We start from the raw sequence: 22,728 nt of genomic DNA on the forward strand, positions 1-22,728 counted from the left end.
CCAATCATTTGACAATTTGGCAAAGCTCTGGAAGAAGGGCAACTGGACTACTCAGACATGAATGTATGTATCCTAACACTAACGTACCTCCAGGTGGTCCTGATGCCATCGAGAACATCTGGAGTAGTTCAGAATGACAGAAGGCATCTCTCTTCCTTTTTCCTCCCCCACCTCTCTCTCTTTCTCCCTCTCTTTCTCTCTTTTCTTTTTTTTCCTTTCCTTTCCTTTCCTTTCCTTTCCTTTCCTTTCCTTTCCTTTCCTTTCCTTTTCTTTTCTTTCAAGATTTTGTTTTTAAGTAATCTCTACACCCAATGTGGGGCTCGAACTTACAACCCCGAGATCAAGAGTCACATGCTCCACCGACTGAGCCAGCTGGGTGCCCGGAGACATCCTTTCTTAATAATAATTTTAGAAATTATTTTTTTTTTTTTTTAATTTTTTATTTATTTATTCGACAGATAGAGACAGCCAGCGAGAGAGGGAACACAAGCAGGGGGAGTGGGAAAGGAAGAAGCAGGCTCACACTGAAGGAGCCTGATGTGGGGCTCGATCCCATAACACCGGGATCACGCCCTGAGCCGAAGGCAGGAGCTTAACCGCTGTGCCACCCAGGCGCCCTTAGAAATTATTTTAAAACTATAAATAGTAAACTACTTTGTCACCAAAAAAAGTATGTGCGTGTGTGCACGTGCATGTGTGTGTGTGTGTGTGTGTAAAACTGATAGCTCTTTATAGTTAATGGGAACCATTGGAAGCATTTCTGAAAACATCAGAATCAAAGCAAGCACATCTATGACAATTGTTGTTTAATACTATTTAGAAAGTTCTAACCAATCCAATAAGACACATACACATATTAGTACTAGCAAGGAAGAGACCCTATCAGATGTGTGCTTGTGATGCCATTATACACTTGGAAAAGTGAAGAAAATCAATAAGGAAAAGACACTATGAGGAATAAATAAAAGGATTTGATCCTCAATGAAAGGATGCAAAGTGGCCATGTGTGAAGTAAACACATTAAAATCAGTAGCTTTCTCTTACTCATCTGTCATTAAAGTATAATGGTACAACAGAATGGGGGCACCTGGGGCCCAGGGCTTATCATTTAGTAGCTTTGTCTTTACGATATCAGCTCCTTGACCAAAAAAAATAACCATTTTTAATGGATAGTGGAGATTCGGAAAAGGAAGAGAAGCCCAGTGATGGCTGATCTCCCCCAACCCTTAGTAATAATTGCAGGGGTGGGGAAAGGTCCTCTGTAAAAGGTAAGAACTTGACTTCCAGAGTCAGGCAGCCCTGGGTTTGAATACCACATATACCACTTGCTGGGTTATTGGATCTTAGGCAATATACATATCTACTCTGAGCCTCGGGTTTTTCATCAGTGAAACAGTGATGTGTGTACCTGATACCGTATCCAGCTGATACAGATCTACGATGGAGTGTCTGCCTCCCGGTTACCGTGTGAGCGGTACTTAGTGGAGCCTGCGTCCGTGAGAGCTTTCCTGTGCTTCTGCCGAGTCCCTAACCTGCTCTCACTCGGGCAGACTTGAGTCGTCATTTTTAGCAGTCACGTGTCTTTAGCACCAGTAAGAGAGAAGGCATGGAGCAGAACAGAGGATACTTCCAATCTGAGCAGGTGACAGTCCCGTGTTACCCAGGAGCAGAAGAATCCCTAAGGCAGTCAGATAGCTCAGATAGTCAAGATAGAAACACCATACGGGGAGGGGTGGTTGTGCATTTTGCTTCTGGATCTTCAGCGTCTAGGACTATGTCTGTGCCACAGCGGATGCTTTGTAATTGTTGTTGAGTGAAGGAATGAGTGAGTGAGTGAGTGAATGAGTGAGTGAGTGAATGAGTGAATGAGTGAGTGAGTGAATGAATGGGTGGGTGAGTTAGCTGTGCTGAGGAATTGCTAAGCCATGTCATGTTGGACCCTGCTCTTTGCAGTCCCTGTTCCACTCAACGTTGCTCTTGTTTTTTCTCCCCAGCAGATCTCCGTCTCCGGAGGTGGTTTGCCCCCTGTCAGCACCTTGACGAATATCCACAGCCTGTCCCACCATAATCCCCAGCAATCTCAAAACCTCATCATGACCCCCCTCTCTGGAGTCATGGCCATTGCACAAAGTAAGCTCCGTTCTTGGTCAGAAAACCTGGGGGGAGGAGGGAGGGGAGCAGGGAGAAGAAGGGTGGGAAGTAAGTCAACCTGATTTTAAAAAGGTTTGGAGAAGGCCCCCCTCACACTTACCTGCCATTTATAGATTTGATTCTACTTATGTTTAGCTCCTTATCTCCCTCCTCAACAATATTTGGACTGTTCAGCCTAAAGAAAGAGAAAACAATGGAGTCACGTTGAATCTTGGCCATGGCTCACCAGCGGTGCATCCTGGGACAAATCATTAACCTTAATGAGGTTCGGTTTCCTCATCTGTAAAATGGGTTGCTGAGGTGATCAAATAACAGGGCATAGAGACATGCTTGCAAGTCTATAAAGCGTGAGTATGTGTAATAGCAGAGCTTATACTTTCGTCCCGGGTCCATTTCTACCCCTGAGGATGTGGTAGATGTTCCGGGAAGCTGTGCTGAGGTTTCTGGGCGTTGGCGAAGGTGGAGCAGTGATGGGCTTCCTTCCAAACAGGGCATTTGGTGTGGTCAGAGGACACCTTTTTGGCCAGTGGTAAAAGTACAGAGAGAACTCTGAGAGGACCTGTTGTAGCGTCTCTGAGTCTTTAAGGAGAACCATGCCTGAAGACGGGGGATGGATCCGGTCCTTCCAGCTCTAGGAGGCTCTTGTTCACAGACGGGCCAGTTGAGGGCACAGGAAGGCTGACGGGGGCCGCCTCTCTGGACGCTGCTCTCAGAATTCTAATGTTGATGAGGATCCGGTGTGTTCTCAGCTTCCTCCTGAGAGCTCAGGCCAAGTCATCGTCGTGACCCTGGGAAGACATCCCGAGAAGTCTCGGGAGAGATCTGAGGGTGGCACATCGCTCATCTTTCTCTCCACCTGATATCGCCCGCTTGTCCTTGTGGCCTCCCCGTATTGAGTGCCCACGCTGACCACCTCTTCATTTTGTTCCTGCCTTTTCCTCTTTCTCTCTTCTCTCTCTAAGTCAGCTCTAGCTGAGGTGGCAACTCAGATCACTCCTGAGGAGAGTGGCTTATGTGCTCTTGGAGGGCAAAACAGGGCTAGGCCCACGGGAGGCTCACAGCTTTACTGAGCATGTGTGACTCTCGCTGTATCCTCAACTGCTCAGAAATTGATGCGTTCCGCAGTTGTTGTTTTTTTATTTCTTGTTTTTTGTTTCTGCAGAGAGAAATGAGACTAGAGAAACTTTTAGAGGACTCACAAAATAAAAAGTTATTTTAAACTTACTGCCTTTTCACAGGAATATGGTAACCATACTAACACCAGGGTTTGAGAGTGAGCTAGGATACCTAAAACCAGCTTGCTTGCCTTCTAGAAGATTTGGTTAAAAGACCCACGGGTAAGCTGTGTCACCTCTTTATTCCCACAACCAAAAAGATACACAAACCATCCCACTTACCTCCTTTCTTCCCACATCAAGCTTTGCCTGGCACACACACAATTCTTATGTTTCTTAGGCACTGTCTCAGCTAAAATTTTCCCAGAAGCTATTCCATATGTTTTCGGTTTTGTTCCTCCTGATTTCTTCCACCCATGCTTCTCTACCCTCTTGCTGCATTCTTCATCTCCTACCGCAGACGGGCAGCACAGGTGTGCCTGGCGCATGTGCATGTGTGTGTGCGTGCTTGCGGTGGGGGGAGCATGAAGCATGGCCAGGGTCGCCAGGGATCTTGGCTGAGACACGTGGGCCTCGCCGGTGGAGCGGCAGGCTGAAGGGTGCTTGTGGGCACCCTCCTCTGGCCAGCTCTCGTCCCGTGGAGTCTGCGGGTCCTGCCTTGGGCAGAACGTCGTAATAGAGTACTTGGCACTGCCAGCCCCTCGTTCTGTATTCATCTGCTGGATGGACAACATGCTTCTCAGGCAGGAAGCAGCGCCCAGAGAACAGGTGAAAAGGCCGGGAGTCACACCCCGTGGGGCTGGAATGACATCAGTGGCTCTCGATCCTGGAATTGAGGCACAGGATCACAGACTGTGTTGAAAATAAGATTCCTGGGCCTCACCTCTGAAGGTTCTGACTCATTAAGTCCTGGGTGAGGCAGAGGAATGTATATTTCTTAAAGAGCTCCCCCAGATGATTCTGAAGTACAGGCAGGTTTCAGAACTGTGCCCTCAAATGTCATCCACTGTCGACAGGGTAATTTGCTTTTCTAGGCAGAGATTTCCCAGAAGAGCAGCAATAATGGGCTCCCAGGAAAACAGCGAGTCCATGGGGCCTCCCAGGAGACCCCAGTGGAAGGTAGGAGAGGGAAATGGGGTATCAGGGTATCAGGTGAGACTCGGGCTTGGAGAGTTGAGTCCCTGGGGAATGGGAGATAGTGCCATTCTGAATGGGATCAGAGGACCCGGCCCCGGCTCCCACCCCCAAAGAGCCAGGAAGGGGCTTATTCTCCCTTCACTTGTGCTCAGGGGTCTCACCTTTTAGGTTCCTGGTAACAGTATCAGCTAAAGCCCTGAGTAGGCAACAGCTGAGGTCTTCATGCTGTCTCCACAGAGGACTTCCCACAAACCTGCTTCTGGAACCTTCTCCATTTCAGGAAAGGTCCTCTAGGGGTCCCTTCCATGCTTGCCTGAAAGAGACCTTTTTCTGGATTTTCTTCTTCATTCCATCCTGCCCCCTCCATTTCACAGAAGGCAGGATCAAAGGAACATTGGCAGCTCTGGGGAAGAGGTCGGGGTGTCTTGCCCCTGAGCCTCTCATCCCCACTCCCACCCTGGCTTGGCTCTCTCCCCCAGATTCCCACCCAGGGAGCACATGGAGTGAGGGGGAGGGGGGCCTGGGACCCAGGCTCTGCAGTGCTGGCCCCAGTTCTGAAGGGGCCTCAGGAAGTAGACACCGAACAGCACCAGAGGCCTCACACCTCCAGAGCAGAAAGATGGCAGGAGCCACTGTGAACTGCTAGCCTTTAACTTACGACTTCTTCCTCCCAGTACCTGGGCCTTTTGAGGCCACAAGCCCTGAGCCTCCAGATAAGATAGGCCTACTTCATAGACTGGCCGAGGTCTGGTGTCTTCCCCCTTCTCTGCTACAGTCAAGAGAATAAACACCTGACCTCTGCCAGGGTCTTTGCTCGGGTTCGCTAAATGAGGGTCTTCTGGCTTCATACTCCTAGGACAGGACAGTGCGGCTGTTTTGTTTTTGTTTTGTTTTTGTTTTGTTTTATCAGAATGTGAGTTCCTGAACACTCCTGCCCTCTGCTGGACAGACAGCTCTGGGCGCTGATCTGTGCCTTAGAGTGGCGGCCTTTAGCTGCGGGTAGGGTACCCACCCAGGCAGGCCTCTCTTGGAGTCTGGTCTGGAGGGAGTGAGCTAGTTAGAGGCCACCTTCTCAGGGTCCTGGCAACCTCAGGGCAGCCAAGTTTGGGAGGTGCCAGGATGACTGTCAGGCCTCGAATCTGTGTAAGCCCATTTCCATCCACAACTCACGGTGGAATGTGAGCAAGTCAATCTCTCCAGGCCTCACTTTCTTTGTCTGTACAATGGATCTATAAAAACATTTCCCGTGCAATCTGTCACCGAGGCCCAGCCGTGCCTGGCACATAGCAGGGGCTCAGTCGGTGGCCGTGCCTTGCCCCATCCCCGAAGCCACCTCTGATCTTTCCATCTTGCTCCCACAGGCCTCAACACCTCCCAAGCACAGAGCGTCCCCGTCATCAACAGTGTGGCCGGCAGCCTGGCAGCCCTGCAGCCTGTCCAGTTCTCCCAGCAGCTACACAGCCCTCACCAGCAGCCCCTCATGCAGCAGAGCCCCGGCAGCCACATGACCCAGCAGCCCTTCATGGCAGCGGTGACTCAGCTGCAGAATTCCCACAGTAAGGACGCGGGGGGGGGGGGGGGTGCAGGGGGGAGGTCACCACCAAGGGCCCTAAGCAGCCCACCCCCGCCCTCTCTGGATCTGTACTTGATTAGAAGTATATTGATTTGGTTACTTTTCCCTACCTATTATCAACCCAGACAATCTCTCACTCTTGTGTGGTCTGTGCCTTTCTTAGACCTACCCTTTACCTCCATGACTCCTGGGGGAAGGTTTGAAGAGGACAGTCGAGGCCTATATGTAAAGGGGAGTTGGAGATACAGAGCAGGGGTTACACTGTATGGAACACATACCACAGTTTCCCACTCTGGCAACCGTGGACGATCTCAGCAGGCAACCACGCCTTTTCCCCACGAGCCTCAACTTAGCCTTTTTAGTCTAAAATTCCAGGTAGCCATTAGCAAATGGTAAGAGTGGGCATGCAGTTTGCATTCCCTAAAATTGAAGAATCTTCTAGAATCCCCATGCTGTCCAATTTATATACCCCAAACATCTCTAATTGAGAACATGGACATAGGACATGGGTGGAAAATACCACCCACGCGCCATCTTGGGTAAGGAATAGTAGCGGTTCTGTGCTCCTCCCTGCCCCCAGGCTATTTCTCATATCCCATTCCTACACCTACTCTTAAGTCCTATCTTTCAACCAGTTAGTTCCCACCCACTCCCACCCACTGTGTGTCTGCCCTCCATCCTGAGCCCCAGGCCCCCAGCCAGCCCTCTGGCCAGGTCAGGATACAGCCCTTGGCCTACAAGTTTGGGGAGAAATCACAGCAGGCATGGTCCCAAGGAATACCAGAGAAGGCTCTGGAATAGAGTGATCGTCTTGGAGTCAGACAAACCTAGGATTTAAATCCTGGCTCTCAGGCTTACCAGCTGTGTAGCCGTTGGTAAAGTTACTTCGCCACTCTGAGCCTCAATTTCCTCATCCATAAAATGAAAAGTAGAATGATTGTGGAGATGAGGTAAATAATGTGGGGTGATTATTTAGAGGGATTATGGAGATGAAATAAGGATAGGTATGAACTGCGTTTGGTAAATGTAAGAGTTACAGAAATGCAGGTGATGATTTATTAAGGGACTTTTTCATGGGAGGAGGCAGGAATGGGGAAGAGGATTTTTGTTTCTCCCCTGGCTGCCTCAGTCAGAGCGGTGGGTCTGAGGAAGAGCAGCCAAGTTCAGCCTTCTTTCCTCGGGGCACTCTCCCCACCCCAGGCCTGCAGAGCTGGTGTCTAAGTACCATCTCACATTCCAGCCACATTTTTTTGTGGCTTCTGGAAAAATCTGCCATAACCTGTAGCAGAGTCTGGGACCACATGTATCCACTTTCCTTCTGTTTGGGGCCTGACAATATGCCCCCACTTGTCCCTGCCCCCTTGCCAGGCCCAGGTGGAATTGTCAGAGAGTGGTCCCCAGTGAGCTCTGGACTGCCGAGGCCCAGCGGGGGGCCCCAGGACCAGGCAACAACCACCTTCCCTCCGCAGGAAGGACAAGCTGGGGTGGCAGGCAGTGACCTTGACCCCGTCCCCTACTAGAGGATGCTGTGGTAGATAGAATAGGCTGGTCCCTCCCTCATGGCCAAACATCCACATGCTCCTGTTGGTCACATGACTTAGAATGTATGTAAATCTAATGGATAAATCACACGAGTCAAAAGGTTCTAGACTTGGTGAACAAGTACTGGAAAAACTGAAAAATGAGTCACATGCTCCCCAATGTCTTATTTGCATCTAGTCTCCCTTGTCTATTGTCCTTCATCTCTATGTGATGTCATAATATGACTTGTGATGTCATTTTAGCACAAACTGGAACAACCCAGAATTATACAATGAATTACACCCATGTCTAATTATAATTATTAATTAATTCATAATTGCTTGCGTAAGACCTGGTGCTTGAGTTATGGCAGGTATGATACACTTGTGCCGGCCGGCTCGTGTATGTTTACTAGCGACTTAGAGCTTTTTTTGACCAAAAATCTCCAATGCAGCACATATGCCTGAGGGCCATTTGTTGATGCCAAGGCATCGAACATTTAACTGAAAGTCAGGAGAACAGAAGTGCTGCCCACTACTGTCTACAAGACACTGTGCAAAGCTGTTTGTTTATTTGCTACAAAGTACTTTACACATGAAGTTTTCTTTTTTTTTTTTTTTAAAGATTTTATTTATTTATTTGACAGAGGCAGCAAGAAAGGGAACACAAGCAGGGGGAGTGGGAGAGGGAGAAGCAGGCTTCCCGCTGAGCAGGGAGCCCGATGCGGGGCTCGATCCCAGAACCCTGGGATCATGACCTGAGCCGAAGGCAGATGCTCAACGCTGAGCCACCCTGGCCCCCTACACATGAAGTTTTCTAATCCTACAGCAACTATCATTCCCACTTTACAGATGAGGAAATGAGGTTATGTAACTTAATTGAGGAGCCAGGATTTAAACACATGGACGTTCTTTTTGCCGCATCACCCTGCCTTCCAAAACATCACCAGCACCGCCCCCCTTTTCTCTGTCTCGGAACATGGAGCTGTGGTGTGGGATGGGGGGTCTGTAGCTGCGTATCGGCCTGTGTGATCTGCACCTTGACTTTGTCTTTGCTCTGTCTCTGCAGTGTACACACACAAGCAGGAACCCCCCCAGTACTCCCACACCTCCCGGTTTCCATCTGCGATGGTGGTCACGGATACGAACAGCATCAGTACGCTTACCAACATGTCTTCCAGTAAACAGGTAACGGCAGCCGGCAGTGGGGGAGGGGGTAACGACCCAGGCTGTCGATGTGCAGAGAGGATGGCACGTGCGGGCCGAGCTTGGTCCTTCCCAGGCTCCTCGTTACTTGCTAAAGGAATCCCCGAGGTCAGAGGGCAAAGAAGATGGGCCACAGGCTAAAGGGACTTCTGCTCCCCCAGCTTCCCCAACAAGAGCACTGAATGACAGAGCTTGAAAAATCACTGGAGACTGGGTTACATGGGGCCTTTAGGTATTGAGACTGAGTATTCCCCCGTGGATTGATCGGTGGTCCATGGAAAAGGTGTTTCCAAGGGCAACTGGGGAAAGTCACACCCTCTGTAGAGTTTCATGCTTTGCAAGAGGGATCCCTAAAGGTGTTCCACAAATTAATCCATAGAAAAGGGGAGAGGGAACCAGGGTCCTGAGGCCGATTCCCCCATCTGGGATGCATGCTGGACCCAGAACGCTGTAAGTTCCAGAGAATGACGCAGTTCTCCCAACCCGTGGAGATTCCCCAGTAGACAGTCTGGCCTTACAGGGGCCTGCATTTACTTGGTGTTTTATCAAGTCAACTTAGAATTGACTTCCCGGTACACTAAAAGTGGGGAACCCAGAGGCTTAGTCCCCCTTTGAGGGGGTGGCTAGTTCCCATCTCCAGGTAGAGCTGATGGAGCAGTAAAGCCAACCAAAGACGAGGCTCGTCACTGCAGCTTGGACAGCTGGACTGTCACAGGACGTGAAGAGTCAGGAAACAGGACAAGATGTCTGAACACGCATGACAATTCCAGAATAATACAATAGGACCTTTTAGGAGCTGGGGTCTGTGCAGTGTGGGAACTGTTTGGCCTCTATTGATTACTAGATAAGTAGGTGACAGCCTTGAACTTCATGTCAGAGGCTCTCAGCCGGTTTTGGGCTTGTTGATGGCCTTTTTTCCATCCGAGTCCTACGACTCACACCTCCTCCTTTACCATGTGCTGCCAAGCAGGTTTTCTCATGGGCTTGGGTTCTCTGCTCCTCCCTGTGCCCACATCTCCTTCTGTTCCTGCAGTGTTGGAGAGCAGGTGGGTTCTGTTCCTGGGTTTGCCCCTTGTTTGGTGACCTTGCCCTCTCTGAGCCCTCATTTTTTCACCTTTAAAATGAGAGTCATAACATGGACTTGTTCTGGGGATTCAATGAGGTCATGTAGATTAAGTGCCTGGCATGTCTTAGGTGTGCGTGTGTGTGCTCATGAACACACGCACGCGCGCGCACACACACACACACACACACACACACACACATGCGGCCTAGGCAGCTGGGCTCCTGAGCTGGGGGGAGAGGGAGAGGTGTGTGGGACCTGCTCTGCCACTCTTCTCTCACCCAATGGAAGATGAAAGGACACCCCCCAGTTGCCCTGCCCTTCGACTCCCGTGTGATTTCCCACTCTTTGTAGTGAGCAGGGAAAACATTTATCTGCGCTCACAAATCTCAATCAGGGGGCAGCCAGGCGCAGCAGCCCTGCTTGGGAATACCTTCCCCTTTGAAAGGTTTATCAATCCATCTGCCGCTTGGTCAGCCCTAGACAGGGCTCTGATTAATTATTCCTGTCTTTCCCAAGTTGACTTTGATGCTTGCTTGTTGAAACAAGCCCTCTGAATTCAGGAAATGGTCTCTTAATCAAAATACTTCGAGATGCTCTCTGAGACGCGGCACTGGCCCCCAGGTGGCTTCTCCCCGCCGCTGGACAGAGTGGCCAGCCGACCTCGAAGCTGCAGGAACAGCCCTCGAGAACCACCGTGGCATTGTCCCTAAGTCCCTGGGCGTTCAGGAGTCTGGCGGTAGACGCATTTCTGGGACAGTGAGAAAGATGATTCCACTTAGAATCAAACTATTCACGGAGCACTTCAGGGTTATACTTCTCACGAACACGATCTCATCATTTTCTTTTTATTGCAACTTCCTTGGTACAAAGGAATGAACGGAGGCTCAGTGAGGGAGAGTGACCTGCCCAAGGTCTCACAGGTGGTCAGTTCTAGAGCTGGACCTTCAGACTCTGGGCTTTGACTCTAAATCCTGGATTCCTTCCACCTAAACAATACTTGCCTTCCGATCTCCATCTCGGACATACCCACGGCATTTGCTGCTCTTGCAGTCTTAACGGTCAGGAGCAGGCATAAAATTCAGCCCACAAAGGTGTTCCAATCAGGCAACTTTCTTCCTCCAAACTGAAGGAGAAGAGAACTGGGAAAGCACGATGAAGTCAAGTGAGGGTAGAGGTGCTGCCTGCCGACAGAAAGAACCAAGGTGAAGAAAATTTGTACTAACTCTGGTCCCCAGGCAAAGGGTCAGAAATGAATTCTGGAAAAGACTTGGTTGGCAATTCTGCTTTCTCTTTGTTCTAAAGTATTCTTTTCCAAAAGGAGTTTCAGGACCGTTGCTGGGAGTGGGGGGGCGCATGGTGTGAGGAGAGGAGGTTTCCTTGTTGGTGTAGGTTGGGGGAACGGCTGGGTTCAACAGCTCAACACCCCAAGGCAGGGCTCCCCTGAATCTTTAGTATGCTGATGTGTGCATGCAGTGGGGCCCTGAGGGCGCACAGGTTCTGTGGGCCAAGGGCCTCCTCCCGGGCAGTGCTCAAGACAGAGTGCTAGGAAGAGCCAGCAGCCTTGCATTAACCCCGGTCCCTTCCCCGCGCCCACCCCCTCATGTGACCTTGGGCAGTTAATTTGCCCTGCAAGACCATTTCTGCATCTCTCGTGGGGAAAATCCTACCCCCATCTCAGGATATTCACAGTGCCTGAGAGAGTGGCTGGGACATGGTCAGGTACTCCAAGTGCTGACTCCCTCCTTCTCCTTTCTACCTGTGATCCCTTCGGAGATACCTTCTATCGACTCCTTCAAAATTTAACTCATTGCTTGGTCTACATGGGGTCAAAGGAGGTTCTATCAATAAAACGTCTTAGGATGAGGACCATCTCTCAAGCACGTCCCCTTCTTGCGCCTGGGCTCCAGACCCCTGCTTCCCATTTTTATGCTGACTCACAGATGTGCTCTCACCCCTGGACTCCCAGGAAAAAAGCAGATTGTGCAGGGGCCTCCCAGAGCACCAGAGCCCTTTGTGCTTAGCCAAATGCTGGGGCTATAGTAGACGTTCAGTAAATATGAATGAATGAACGAATGAATGAGTTAAGAACTAGCATTTTTTGAGAACTTCCCATTTGCATAGCAACACTCTAGGCACTTTGCCATTCTTACCTTTCCCTGCTTGAACTTGTTGTGTTGTTTTGCTTTGGTTTTTTAAAGATATTTATTTGTCAGAGAGAGAGAGCCCACGGGCAGGAGCGGGGGGGCAGGCAGAGGGAGAAGCTGTGGGACTCGATCCCAGGACCCTGGGGTCATGACCTGAGCCGAAGACAGATGGTTAACCCACTGAGCCACCCAGGCGTCTGCAGGATTTGAACTTGTATCTGATCCAGGTGTTTTCGTTGTGGATCACATTCCCGGAACCCCCGGGCGGGGGCTCGCTCTGTGTGCCTCCCCCTCCGCCGTGGGGGCCAGCGAGCTCCCATCTGCATGGGTCTGTACCTGAGCTCCTAGAAAACAACGCCCCACCAGCCTGGAACGAGACTGCGGGAAGCCCTGACATGGGGTGGAACAAGTGTGGGCAGGCTGGGCGCCGAATCATGTTTCCACAGCCTCTGTACCCACTGCTCCCCTTCCTAGTTTACAGAGAGGTCAGGAGAGGCCCCTCCCCCCACCCCCAGCCGTCACTGCTCAGGGATGCTGACAAGGAGGTGGACGGCCTCTCGTAAACCCCGGCAGCTTCCCCACGTCCCAGCCTTCTCCACTGGTGGTCAGGCAGGACCGGCTGAGAGCCTACCACTTTCTACCTGTGTGACCTCAGGGAAAGGTCCTGGCCTCTCTGAGTGCCGGGCTCCTTGCTAGTAATACGAAAATGACGAAAGGACTAAAGGCAGGAAGTCTTGTGACACCTGGCTCAGCGCTAGGCTCAGAACACCCAGCCGATGGCAGCTTCCCCTGCTGGTAACGCCGTGCGTCTCTCCAGCTTAGGAAGGAGGATTGTAAACGGCAGAGGGCATTTATTTTCCTGCGCCCACGTTCAGACGGTAGAAGGAAGTAATGTTCCTTGTGTCAAGGACACAAACTTGTCCCTTGTGAGGCTCTGGGCAAATTACTTGCAGTCTCTCTCAGGCCTCAGTTACCTTATTGGTAAACTGGAAGTATAATCTTAGATTTATCTGTCTGTCTGTCTGTCTATCTATCTATCTATTTGAGAGGGAGAGAAAGGCGGGAGAGGGGCAGTGGGAAAGGAAGAGAGAGAAACTTAAGCAGGCTCCATACCTAGCATGGAGCCCGACATGGGGCTCGATCTCATGACCCTGAGATCATGATCTGAGCTGAAATTAAGAGTCGGATGCTAAACCAGCTGAGCACCATTGTTACCAGGTGCCCCATTGTTACTTTGAATTAATAGAGCCATAATTAATCTAATTCAATCATAATAGCGGTGAGTTATCTGTACTCAGTGTTTCTACGTCCTCAGCTCCACTTCTGTCTGGAAGCTCTTCCTGACGGGCCTTTGTCCTCACACGGCATTGAAGCCTCTCCTGTCCCACTCACTAGTACCACCATGTTGTCAAACCAGTGGGTACTGTTCCGTCTCTGCCTCTGACACAGCTGATCACTCCCTCCTTTTCTCACTTGGATTTTAGGACAGTACCCATTCCTGGTGCTCCCCACTGTGGCACTCCTCATTTCCATAGCCGGCAGCTTGTCTTCCCAACATGCAGTTGTTGGAGGGCCCTGGGGCTCATTCTCTACTGCGTTTACTCCTGGATGATCTCCTCCAATCCCATGGCTTCGGATCAAGTGTCCACACGGGGGGATCTGGTAGTTTCATCTCCTTACAGACCTCTCCCTTGAGAGCCCATTCGCAAATCCGGTGCATCTTTGGCATGGATATATACGTGCTTAATATATCTGACACGCCTCGCTGAAACGGGAACTCTTCATTTTGCCCCTTTCTCCCTACCCAAACTCCTTCTTCCTTGGGCTTCTCCATTTCCAAAAATGGTACCAGATGTTCAGGGGAGAGACCTGAGAATCTCCTTGATTCTTCTCTGCACACCCCACAACCAGTCCCTGGATAAGTTCTGCTAGGAATCCTGCAAAATGCATCCCACATCTGAATGCTTCTCACCACCCCACCAGTCCAGCCCCTTCCCTCACTGGTTCCCTACGGTGGCCGCAACTTCCCACTCCTGCTCTCTCTCCTGCCCCACGATGGTGGTTATGGTCTGTTCACTACGTAGCAGCCAGAATTATCTCTTAAAAGGGGAATCCAATCATGTCCCCCCTGCCCTATCAAAACTCTCCAGTAGCTTCCCATTGCAACCAAGCCGAAATGGAAGCTTCCTAGGCCCAGTGTGATCAGCCCCCTGTGGACCCTGGCCTTCTCACTTCCCTCCCATCCTCCCTCTTCCAGTGGGCTTCAGCTGAGCCAGAACTGAAGTGATCCCACTTCAGGACTTGCCCTGAACACTCCATAATGCACATCTTTGCATGCTTGCTCCCTCATCTCATTCAGCTCAAATGTCACCACCTCAAGGAGGCCCCTCCTGATTGCCCTCTGTAAATGATTCCCTTTTCCTTCAGATCAGCCTAACCTGCTATTATGCTTATTTTTCTACAGAGCGTTCGTCTCCCCCTGAAATTTTACTTAGAGACACATGTGCAATATATATATACACACATATATTCATTTACTTATTTATTGTTCAAAACTCTCTCTAGAATATAAACTCTGTGAGGATGTGGACAGGGTCTTATTCATGGCTGCATCCCCGTGCCTAAAGAAGTGCTAAACCTGTAGAAAGCATTCAAAAATGTGTTAAATGAATGAATGATAATTACCTGTATTAAAGGGCTGATGTGTGAATCCAATACAAGGATGTGTGTAAAGCCCTTACTTAGCGCAGTGCCTGGCACACAGTAGGACCTCAGTAAACATTAGCTCTGACCATATGTAATCCGCTCCCTTAGAGCAAGGACGTCCTTAACCATCACCACAGCTACTACCACCCCTTTCAGAGGGAGGGTTCCCTCAGAGATCCTCTGGGCAGGGCCCCCGTGGGGTTGGGTGTGCCAGGCTTTGGTTCTGAGGGACCACAGTGCACCCCTTATCAGCTGTTTGTGTTTAGACTCTGAAGGGGACGAATAACTCTAGTGCCTTTGACAACATTTAGGGCTCTGCCACCATTTTATTATGTGAGCAAACATTTGATAGCTGGGAAGCCCATCCCTAATGACAGGTCATAGAATCTCGCTGGCGTCTCCTTATCTGCCCTTCTTGTTTGCTCTTCTATTGAAACCTGCAAGGTCACAAGCCATTTTCTCTCTCCTCACCTGAAATCTGAAAATTGGAAAAAAGGCTGATAGTGGGAAGTAAAGAGACTCAGAAGTGGGGGTGGGGGGCGGGAGGAAGAGGAGGCAAAGGGTATCAGAGGACCCTGACCAGGGCCTCAAGAATTTAAAAGGGTCAGAACCTGTCCCCTCAAATGAATGCACAGCTCAGTCACACTCTGAAGAGGGCTCGCAGCCCAGGGCGCCCTGCGCAGCCCAGTGTTAGGTCTGAGCGCTTCCCGTGTATCGGCTCGTCTGAGTCCTCAACGGCCCCCATTTCACAGGTGAGAAAACTGAGGCACAGAGAGAGTGCCTTGACTAAGAACACAAAGCTGGGAGAAGACTCTTCACCTCAGAGCGTACTAGAAAGAACACGTGCCCGAGGTCACCCAGAACCAGTTTGAATCTCTGTCTCTACGCTGCCCTCGTTCTGAAACCGTGGATAATTCGCTTTCTTTGAGCTTGTCTTCCTAATCTGTAAAATGGACATAATGGCAACCTCTACAGGATTATGGCTGGGAGTGCTGATTAATGAGATAATGCGATAATAGGCCTTTAACAGTAATGATAGGGGTGTGTGTGTGTGTGTGTGTGTGTGTGTGTGTGTGTACACGCATGTGTAAGCTCCTGAGTGTTTAAGGAAGAATCTTTAGAGAAAGAGCCATTAAGCCAAAAGGCAGAACATTCCTCTTAGTTGCCAAAACAAGTGAAAGGGAAGGAAGAGACAGAGGGAAGCGAAAGGGGCTCCCTGGAGAGAAAAAGATGGGAAAGATGTTCCACCACAGCCGAAATGAATGAGGCCCAGGGCTCTGGAAAGGGAGCTGCCCCAGGATGGGGGGCGTGGCTCCTCTTGGAGGGTTTCTCCATCTGTTCTGGGGTCTCCTGCCCCCCCCGCCCACCTGGAAGTCTGGCACCAGAAGCCTTCAGCCCAGAGTTCTTGTCTTAATGGGAACAAGCCTATAGAAAGCACTTTGCAGTTTCCCACACGCCTTCCCTGATGGGTCGTTTGAGCAAGTGGCGATTTTCTCCTGTGCTTCATGGCCTGTTGCACAAGTAGACCAGCAGCTCTGGCCCAGTCTGAGAGCTGCCGAGAAATGCAGGTGCTGGGGCGCCTGGGTGGCTCAGTCGTCAAGCGTCTGCCTTCGGCTCAGGGTGTGATCCCGGTGTTCTGGGATCGAGCCCCGTATCAGGCTCCTCCGCTGAGAGCCTGCTTCTTCCTCTCCCACTCCCCCTGCTTGTGTTCCCTCTCTCGCTGGCTGTCTCTATCTCTGTCAAATAAATAAATAAAATCTTTAAAAAAAAAATAAAAGAAAGAAATACAGGTGCTTAGGCCCACCGCAAGCCCACTCGATCGAAATCCAGCTTTTCACAGGCTCTCCGGTATTCATAGGTCCGTTAAAGTTTGGGGATCAGTGGTCTAGGGGACCCTTAGGGGCATTAGGAAAAGGACCCTTACGTCCACGAGAGGCAAGAGCTCCCATCTGGCTGCCGTTGCAACCGCACAGAGCGTGCTGTGAACCCCATGCTCACAGAAAGCGGAGCTTGACTTCTGGATAAAGGTCAGCGAGTTACAACTGTTTCAAGGTCCGCAGCAATTCACTGCTGTCTTCTGAAGTGGCCGGGAAACCTGGCTCGCGACTTTTCCTAAAGGGAGCGTGCTTCAGGACCAACCCCGGGGCACTGAGCGGGCACTGGGTCCTCAGCCCGCGGCTGGCTGAGGGGGGTCTCGTCTCCCCCGGAGAAGCCAGATGAATGGCGTTGTCTGCTGAATGCACACCGCTGAGCTCTCTCTCCTCTCTCTGCAGTGCCCCCTCCAAGCCTGGTGATGCCCACCCATCACTTACTTTGCGCACAGCAACAAGGACCCTATTTTCCACACCGTCCCCCTCCGGGCAGCTGTCGCGGAAAAGGCCAGTGGCCTGACAAGCACCTTCGAGAGAGGTCCCTGCCTGCCTGACATCCTGCTGGCGCCTGGACAAGGACAACCCGCTGGGAGGCACAGCCCCAGAGTGCAGCTTCCCTCCCCTTCTATGCAGTATTGTCGCCATGCCTCTCCCAGGACGGCGAGTACTCCCATCTGGCCTGCGGGTCAGACCAGAAGCCACGGAGGAGGAAGAGAGAGAGAGCTGCCGTGTCTATGCTGCGCTCCTTCACCGAACAAACGGATGCGAAAAACTTGAATCTGTTACTGAATAAGGAGGACACGTGCTATTGAACTGAGCCAAACACACTGTAAATATCAGCGACCTCCCACCCCCCCCATCCCAGCTGATCTTGAGATTTCTTTTGAAGAAGCAAATTTCTCCAATGGGTGTAAACTATAACCTACTGTAATTAAGTGCAATTACCCCCCTCCGCTTCCTTCCCCCCCACCCTGTATATAATACTAAAGTGTCTATTAGTTCTCTTTTTAAAGGTCGGAGTTGAATTTTCCAAGTGATTGGCCCCCTTCTCCCTCCCCCCCATGGAGAAATAGCCTGAGTCGTACGTGAAGGCTCCTGCCCCTGTCCCTCAGGCCTGGACACACACACTGGGACCGTAGAGGCGGGACTGACCGCCAGCCTTCTCCAGTCTCCTGTTGTGAAGACACACGTCTGGATCCTGGAGGGGCTGAACCTGGTGTCAGACTAGTAGCCCAGCTTCCGGTGGGGCCAGGGGGTTCAGCCAGCCCACCACCAAGACACCGCAAGGCAGGAAAACTGGCTGCTTGATAGCACAAGAAAACGTGACCCTCTCCAAAAGCCTCCCATTAAAACAGTTTATTTTATCACTGCCCAGAGTCTCATATTTCTGTCTCTGACGCTTCCTCTGCCAGGGTTCCACCAAGAACCCCCCGGCCCCGACTCCCCTTGGAATTTTCCACGTATTCCACTGGGCTCGTGGCTGCGTGTCCCAGTGTCTCCGTGCCGGCTGCACCACTAAGGTAAGAAGAGTTGATCCCCCAGCCAGACTCCACAAGCCCCTCAGAGGGGCTCTGGCCAGAGCGGGAGGCAACACCTTTTTCTTCGCCACGCTCACAGGAGTGAAGGGATAGAGCCAGCTCTTGGTGACTCTTGGTCATAGGAACAGAAAAAAGCAGGAAGAATGGGAACCCTGTGGGTAACCTTTTCGGCCTCATTCAAGCATTAAGCCCAGCCTTTCCTAACTTCTGTGGAGCCATTAGTCACTAAGAGAACGGGCTCCCGTGAGTGTTGCCTCCTGCCCAGGTTTTCCCCTCTGACAAGGATGCTAATAAACACAAAATAGTCCAAAAGGCAAAAAGCCAAAGGCCTGGACTGTTTGCCTGCAGGGGCTTTGCCGCAGATAATCCACTGGAAGGAGGAGGTATCTGTCTGCTTCGCTGTGTCCTGTACAGCATGGGCCCTACCAGCGCGTGGCTTCTTGCTTCTCATCCAAGCATTTCCTAGGCGAGGTGTGAGCAAGGGAGTTCTGCTGAGCGGGCCCCAAGAAACAGGCTTTACAAAATCCCAGCACATTGGGGGATGAACTTCAGTGAACTCTGCAGATTTATGGAGAACCTACTTATTACGTGCCCAGGACAGGGATTTCTAGATACGGAAATGCCGACCTTCTCTGGTTCCTGGCTCCCCTAGAAAATGTAATTGGACCCAAAGGGGTCAAGAGAAAACTCATGGTTGGGCTGAGAGGAGCGGGTGCGAAGGCCAACCATCACGTGCCAAGAGAGGCCAAGATCCCCTGTCACTTGCTGAGATGTCCTATTGGATGGCTCCTGTGAATTCTAGGAAGAGGAAGGGAACGTAGGCCTCAAGCCGCAGCCTCAGTTGGAACCCTCTATCCGGACTCACGTTGTTTCTGGGACAGCAAGTATCTGCATTTGACAGATTCAGATCTTGCGTTGTTGCAATAACCCTGAGAACCCAGAAGGCCTTATTCATCTAAGAGGTCATGTGGGCAGAGCTGGAGGCTGAGGGGAGCGAGGATGGATGGGTGGGGCAAGTCTCGAGGGACTTTTCCTAACCAAGCCCTATAGAAACCAAGACACACGGAGACAACGCTGGGAAGGTTAGCAGCTCCCTTCCGAATCAAGCAGGGACCCTCCTACACTGGCTCTAAGCGGGGCAGGGGGTCACCATGGAGGGTTCAGGTGGAATTATCAACACTGAAGATTCACTTGCAGCTAAAAACCCCCATTCTTCCTCCAGAACTTTACGGACCGACATTTCCAGGCTCTCTCTTTACACCTGGGGCCTAGACTAACAGACAGATGGACCTGTTTTTTCCATGACCTACTGTAATTTTCTAGGGTGAGCTCTAGGGAAGCAGATTTCATTTTAACTTAGTTTCATTTAACTCATGGGTGCGAGAGGAAATCGACAATGAAGACCCGCCTTTACCTTTTCCGTGTCGAGCCGTGGACTGTCCCCACCAAGGGCGGAGATTACTGCAGGGTCAGCTGCTAGATTCGGGTGGATAAGGACACAATGCAGACACCCGGGGAAGCCGAGCGCTTGGCCCACAGCTGGGGAGGGGGGCAAGTGTCTGATAGCCCTTTTGGAGCCGGGATGCCTTGATCAGAATCTCCAACTCCAGCACTCCACCCCCTCCTCGTTGTCGCCTGCATAAAACTGAGTGATGATAACAGTACCGACTGAATAAGGTGGTTTGAGGAGTACGTGAGTTGATACATGTCGAGCGCTTGGAAGTGTACCTGCTACGTGGACACCTGTCATCCTACGTTGGCTTCTCGTGTTGTCTTCTGGGCTTTGTGGCTATTTCCAGAGAACCTCATCGCCAGTTTGATGCTTGGTAAAGAAAACTGCCAAATTACTGGTAAACTGATGTTGTTCATTTCTATGGTACACGGCAAATCCGGCCGGGAACCAAGGATGCGTCCGGGAGGGAGGTCTGCGGAGAGAGGAGAGGCCTGACCGAGGAGAGTCTTTGTCTCCTAAGGGAAGAAAAGAAGGTAAAATGCAGTGACCTTTCAGGAAGCGTGAGAGCCGGGGGGCCCAGACTTAAAGGTGGGTGGGGGCCACAGAGGAGGACTGCCCAGAGCAAGGAATGGTGTGGGTCAGGAAGAAACGGGAGCAAACTCCTTCCAAAGGAAAATCAGGGCTGATGTGTCCCCTTTGAACTAGGAATTAATTCAAACACACACCATCAAAATCTGCTCTGGAATATAAGATTGCCAATGCAGTGACATATGACATATCCATGTTCTAATACTTCAAACACACCCAGTTGCGTCAAACAGGCTGAGTATTCATGAGAAGCCACAATCCGCTAAACCAAATGCCTATAAAGCCTGTCCCTCCCTCTCCATCCCTCTCTCCTCCTCCCCCTCCTGACTCCCTCTCCCCCTTCTCCCTCTCCCTTCTTCTCTTCCCCCCCTTCTCTGCCCCCAGTTCTGGTGCAGAGGTCATTCTGGCTAGGCAAATACTAGATTGTCAGCCAAGATTTATAACATGACCGTATTTTTTTAAATGAATCTTTGGGGTATGCAGGACTTCACACACGCCTGAATGACCATTTTTTCCTGGGTGTATGTACAGTGCTGTGCGCATATAGAGAGAGGAAACACGTTCTAAGGGAGAGCAGAGCAGAGCAAACAAGGGGGGGTAACATCAAAAGCAGGAATCATCAAAGCGGTTTTCACACCATCCGCATATGTATGTTTATGCCAAGAGATCACACAACACAAACACGAGATATTTCTTTGCAGTCTCCACCTATTTAATTTTCTTACATACTGTTACATTCCCAAAATGCAGGTTTCTCTTCTGTGCCTATTGTCCACACAACCCTAATAAGCCAACTATATTAAATTATTCTCAATTACAAATGGGATAAAAAGAGAAAGCTGATTTTTTTTTTAAAGACAAAAAAGAAAATCCCACTATAAGGAAAGTATCCCTGATTTCCTGACCTTCCACGTATCCCTTTGCTTTTGGAAACATCATCTAGTCCAAAATAATGTCTCTCATTTATTTATTCAAGAAATATTTACTGACACCTATTGTGTGCCGGGCACCATTGTTCTAGACACTGAAGATACATCAGTGAACCAAATACATAAAAATCCTTCCCCATCTTGGGGCGCCCGGCTGGCTCAGTCAGTAGAGCATGTGACTCTTGATCTTGGCATCGTGAGTTCGAGCCCTGCTCGGGGTGTAGAGATTACTTTAAAAAACCCTTCCCGTCCTAAAGTTTATTCTGATGGGGGAGGCAAGCAGTAACTGTGAATGGTGCGTGATGACAAAACCATCTATGAGGGGCGCCTGGGTGGCTCAGTCGGTTAAGCGTCTGCCTTTGGCTCAGGTCATGATCCCGGGGTCCTGGGATCAAGTCCCACATCGGGCTCCCTGCTCAGTGGGGAGCCTGCTTCTCCCTCTCCCTCTGCCTGTAGCTCCCCCTGCTTGTGCTCTGACAAATAAATAAAATATTTTTTAAAAAGGCAAAATCAAAAAACACCTATGAAAGATCCAGCAGGGAGGCTAGAGTAGCTGGAGCTGAGTGACAGAACGATGGGTCAGGGAGGAAGGCAGGGTGCGAGGCATGACCACAGATGACAGAGGGCCTTGTCGCCATCTGAAGGGACTGCTGTAAGCTGCCACAAGGACCCGGGTTTTACTCTAAGGGACCTGAAGCCGTCAGATGGTTAGAACAGAGCAGGGACAAGACAGAACTTCGGTGTTCAGAGGATCCCTCTGGCCACTGAGTCCTAGGGAGGGGCCAAGAGGGACAGCAGAAAACCATCAGAGGCTGTTGCCGTCATCGGCCTGAGACCAGGGCGGCGGTGGCGGTGAACAGAGGCGGTGTGATTGTGGATGTCCTCTTGAAGGGAGAGCACTTGGAGGCCCCACGATTTCCTGCGGTTTGCACATGGAGGGTGAGAGAGGCACTAAAGGGTGTTGCAAGGTTTGGGGGCCTGAACAAAGGAGGAAATAGCAACTGATGTTGTAGAAAATAGAAGACAGGCTGTCGGACCATGGACTCTGCCTCGGATATTGTTTAAAGTGGCACATTAGGAAGCACCTTGTTAGTAGGCCGAGGGGTCGCGCCTGCTGTTATCACAGTCCTGATGTGGTGTCGGAGGTCTCCCGGGGCCATAACAGGACATTCAGTCATTCATACAACCGATGTTTATTGAGTACTTACTATGTGCTACATACTCTTCTAGGCTCAGGGAAAAAACTGTTAAAAAAGGTCACTTTTGGGGCACCTGGGTGGCTCAGTTGGTTGGGCATCCAACTCTGGATTTCAGCTCAAGTCATGATCTCAGGATCGTGAGATCGAGCCCCACGTCAGGCTCTGCACTGAGAGTAACACCTGTTTGAGGTTCTCTCTCTCCCTCTGCCCCTCCCCACTCGCTCTCTCACTCACTCTCTCTCTAAAAAAGTCACTTTTCCCATGCAGCTTATGTTCGGCTGGGAGAAGCCAACAATGGTACAGAAACATACCCTATGCCAGGTATGGATGGATACTAGAAAGAAACAAATAGCCAAGAAAGGGGGTGGGGTGGGGAAAGAGGTGGACTCATGGTAGGGGGATCTCTGTGGGAGACTGTATTCGGCTCCTGTGGTTCCTGCAGCAATATACCAGAAATATGTTCTCTCACAGCTCTGGAGGCCAGAAGTCCAAAACCAGTATCACTGGGCCAAAACCAGGGTGTCAGCAGGTC

The 22,728-nt window shown here is 50.7% G+C and overlaps 1 protein-coding gene across 6 annotated transcripts in view; it reads left to right on the forward strand.

The window, feature by feature from the left end:
- HNF1B (HNF1 homeobox B) overlaps positions 1-17,878 on the forward strand; it is a 61,399-nt gene extending 43,521 nt beyond the window's left edge. For 2 of the 6 annotated variants that reach the window (XM_034641188.1, XM_011231892.3), the window contains 4 exons: positions 1,995-2,130; positions 5,765-5,959; positions 8,566-8,684; positions 16,892-17,877. In XM_034641188.1, coding sequence (XP_034497079.1) covers positions 1,995-2,130; positions 5,765-5,959; positions 8,566-8,684; positions 16,892-16,912 — 471 coding nt within the window. In that variant the 3' untranslated portion in view covers positions 16,913-17,877. Of the gene's footprint in view, positions 1-1,994; positions 2,131-5,764; positions 5,960-8,565; positions 8,685-16,891 lie in introns of all 6 variants that reach the window. The other 4 variants (XM_002924886.4, XM_019805560.2, XM_019805561.2 and 1 more) reach the window with 4 other exon arrangements.
- The last annotated feature ends 4,850 nt before the right edge of the window (positions 17,879-22,728 follow it).

The sequence above is a fragment of the Ailuropoda melanoleuca genome, chromosome 13 (assembly GCF_002007445.2).
Source record: "Ailuropoda melanoleuca isolate Jingjing chromosome 13, ASM200744v2, whole genome shotgun sequence".
Taxonomy (NCBI): Eukaryota; Metazoa; Chordata; class Mammalia; order Carnivora; family Ursidae; genus Ailuropoda; species Ailuropoda melanoleuca.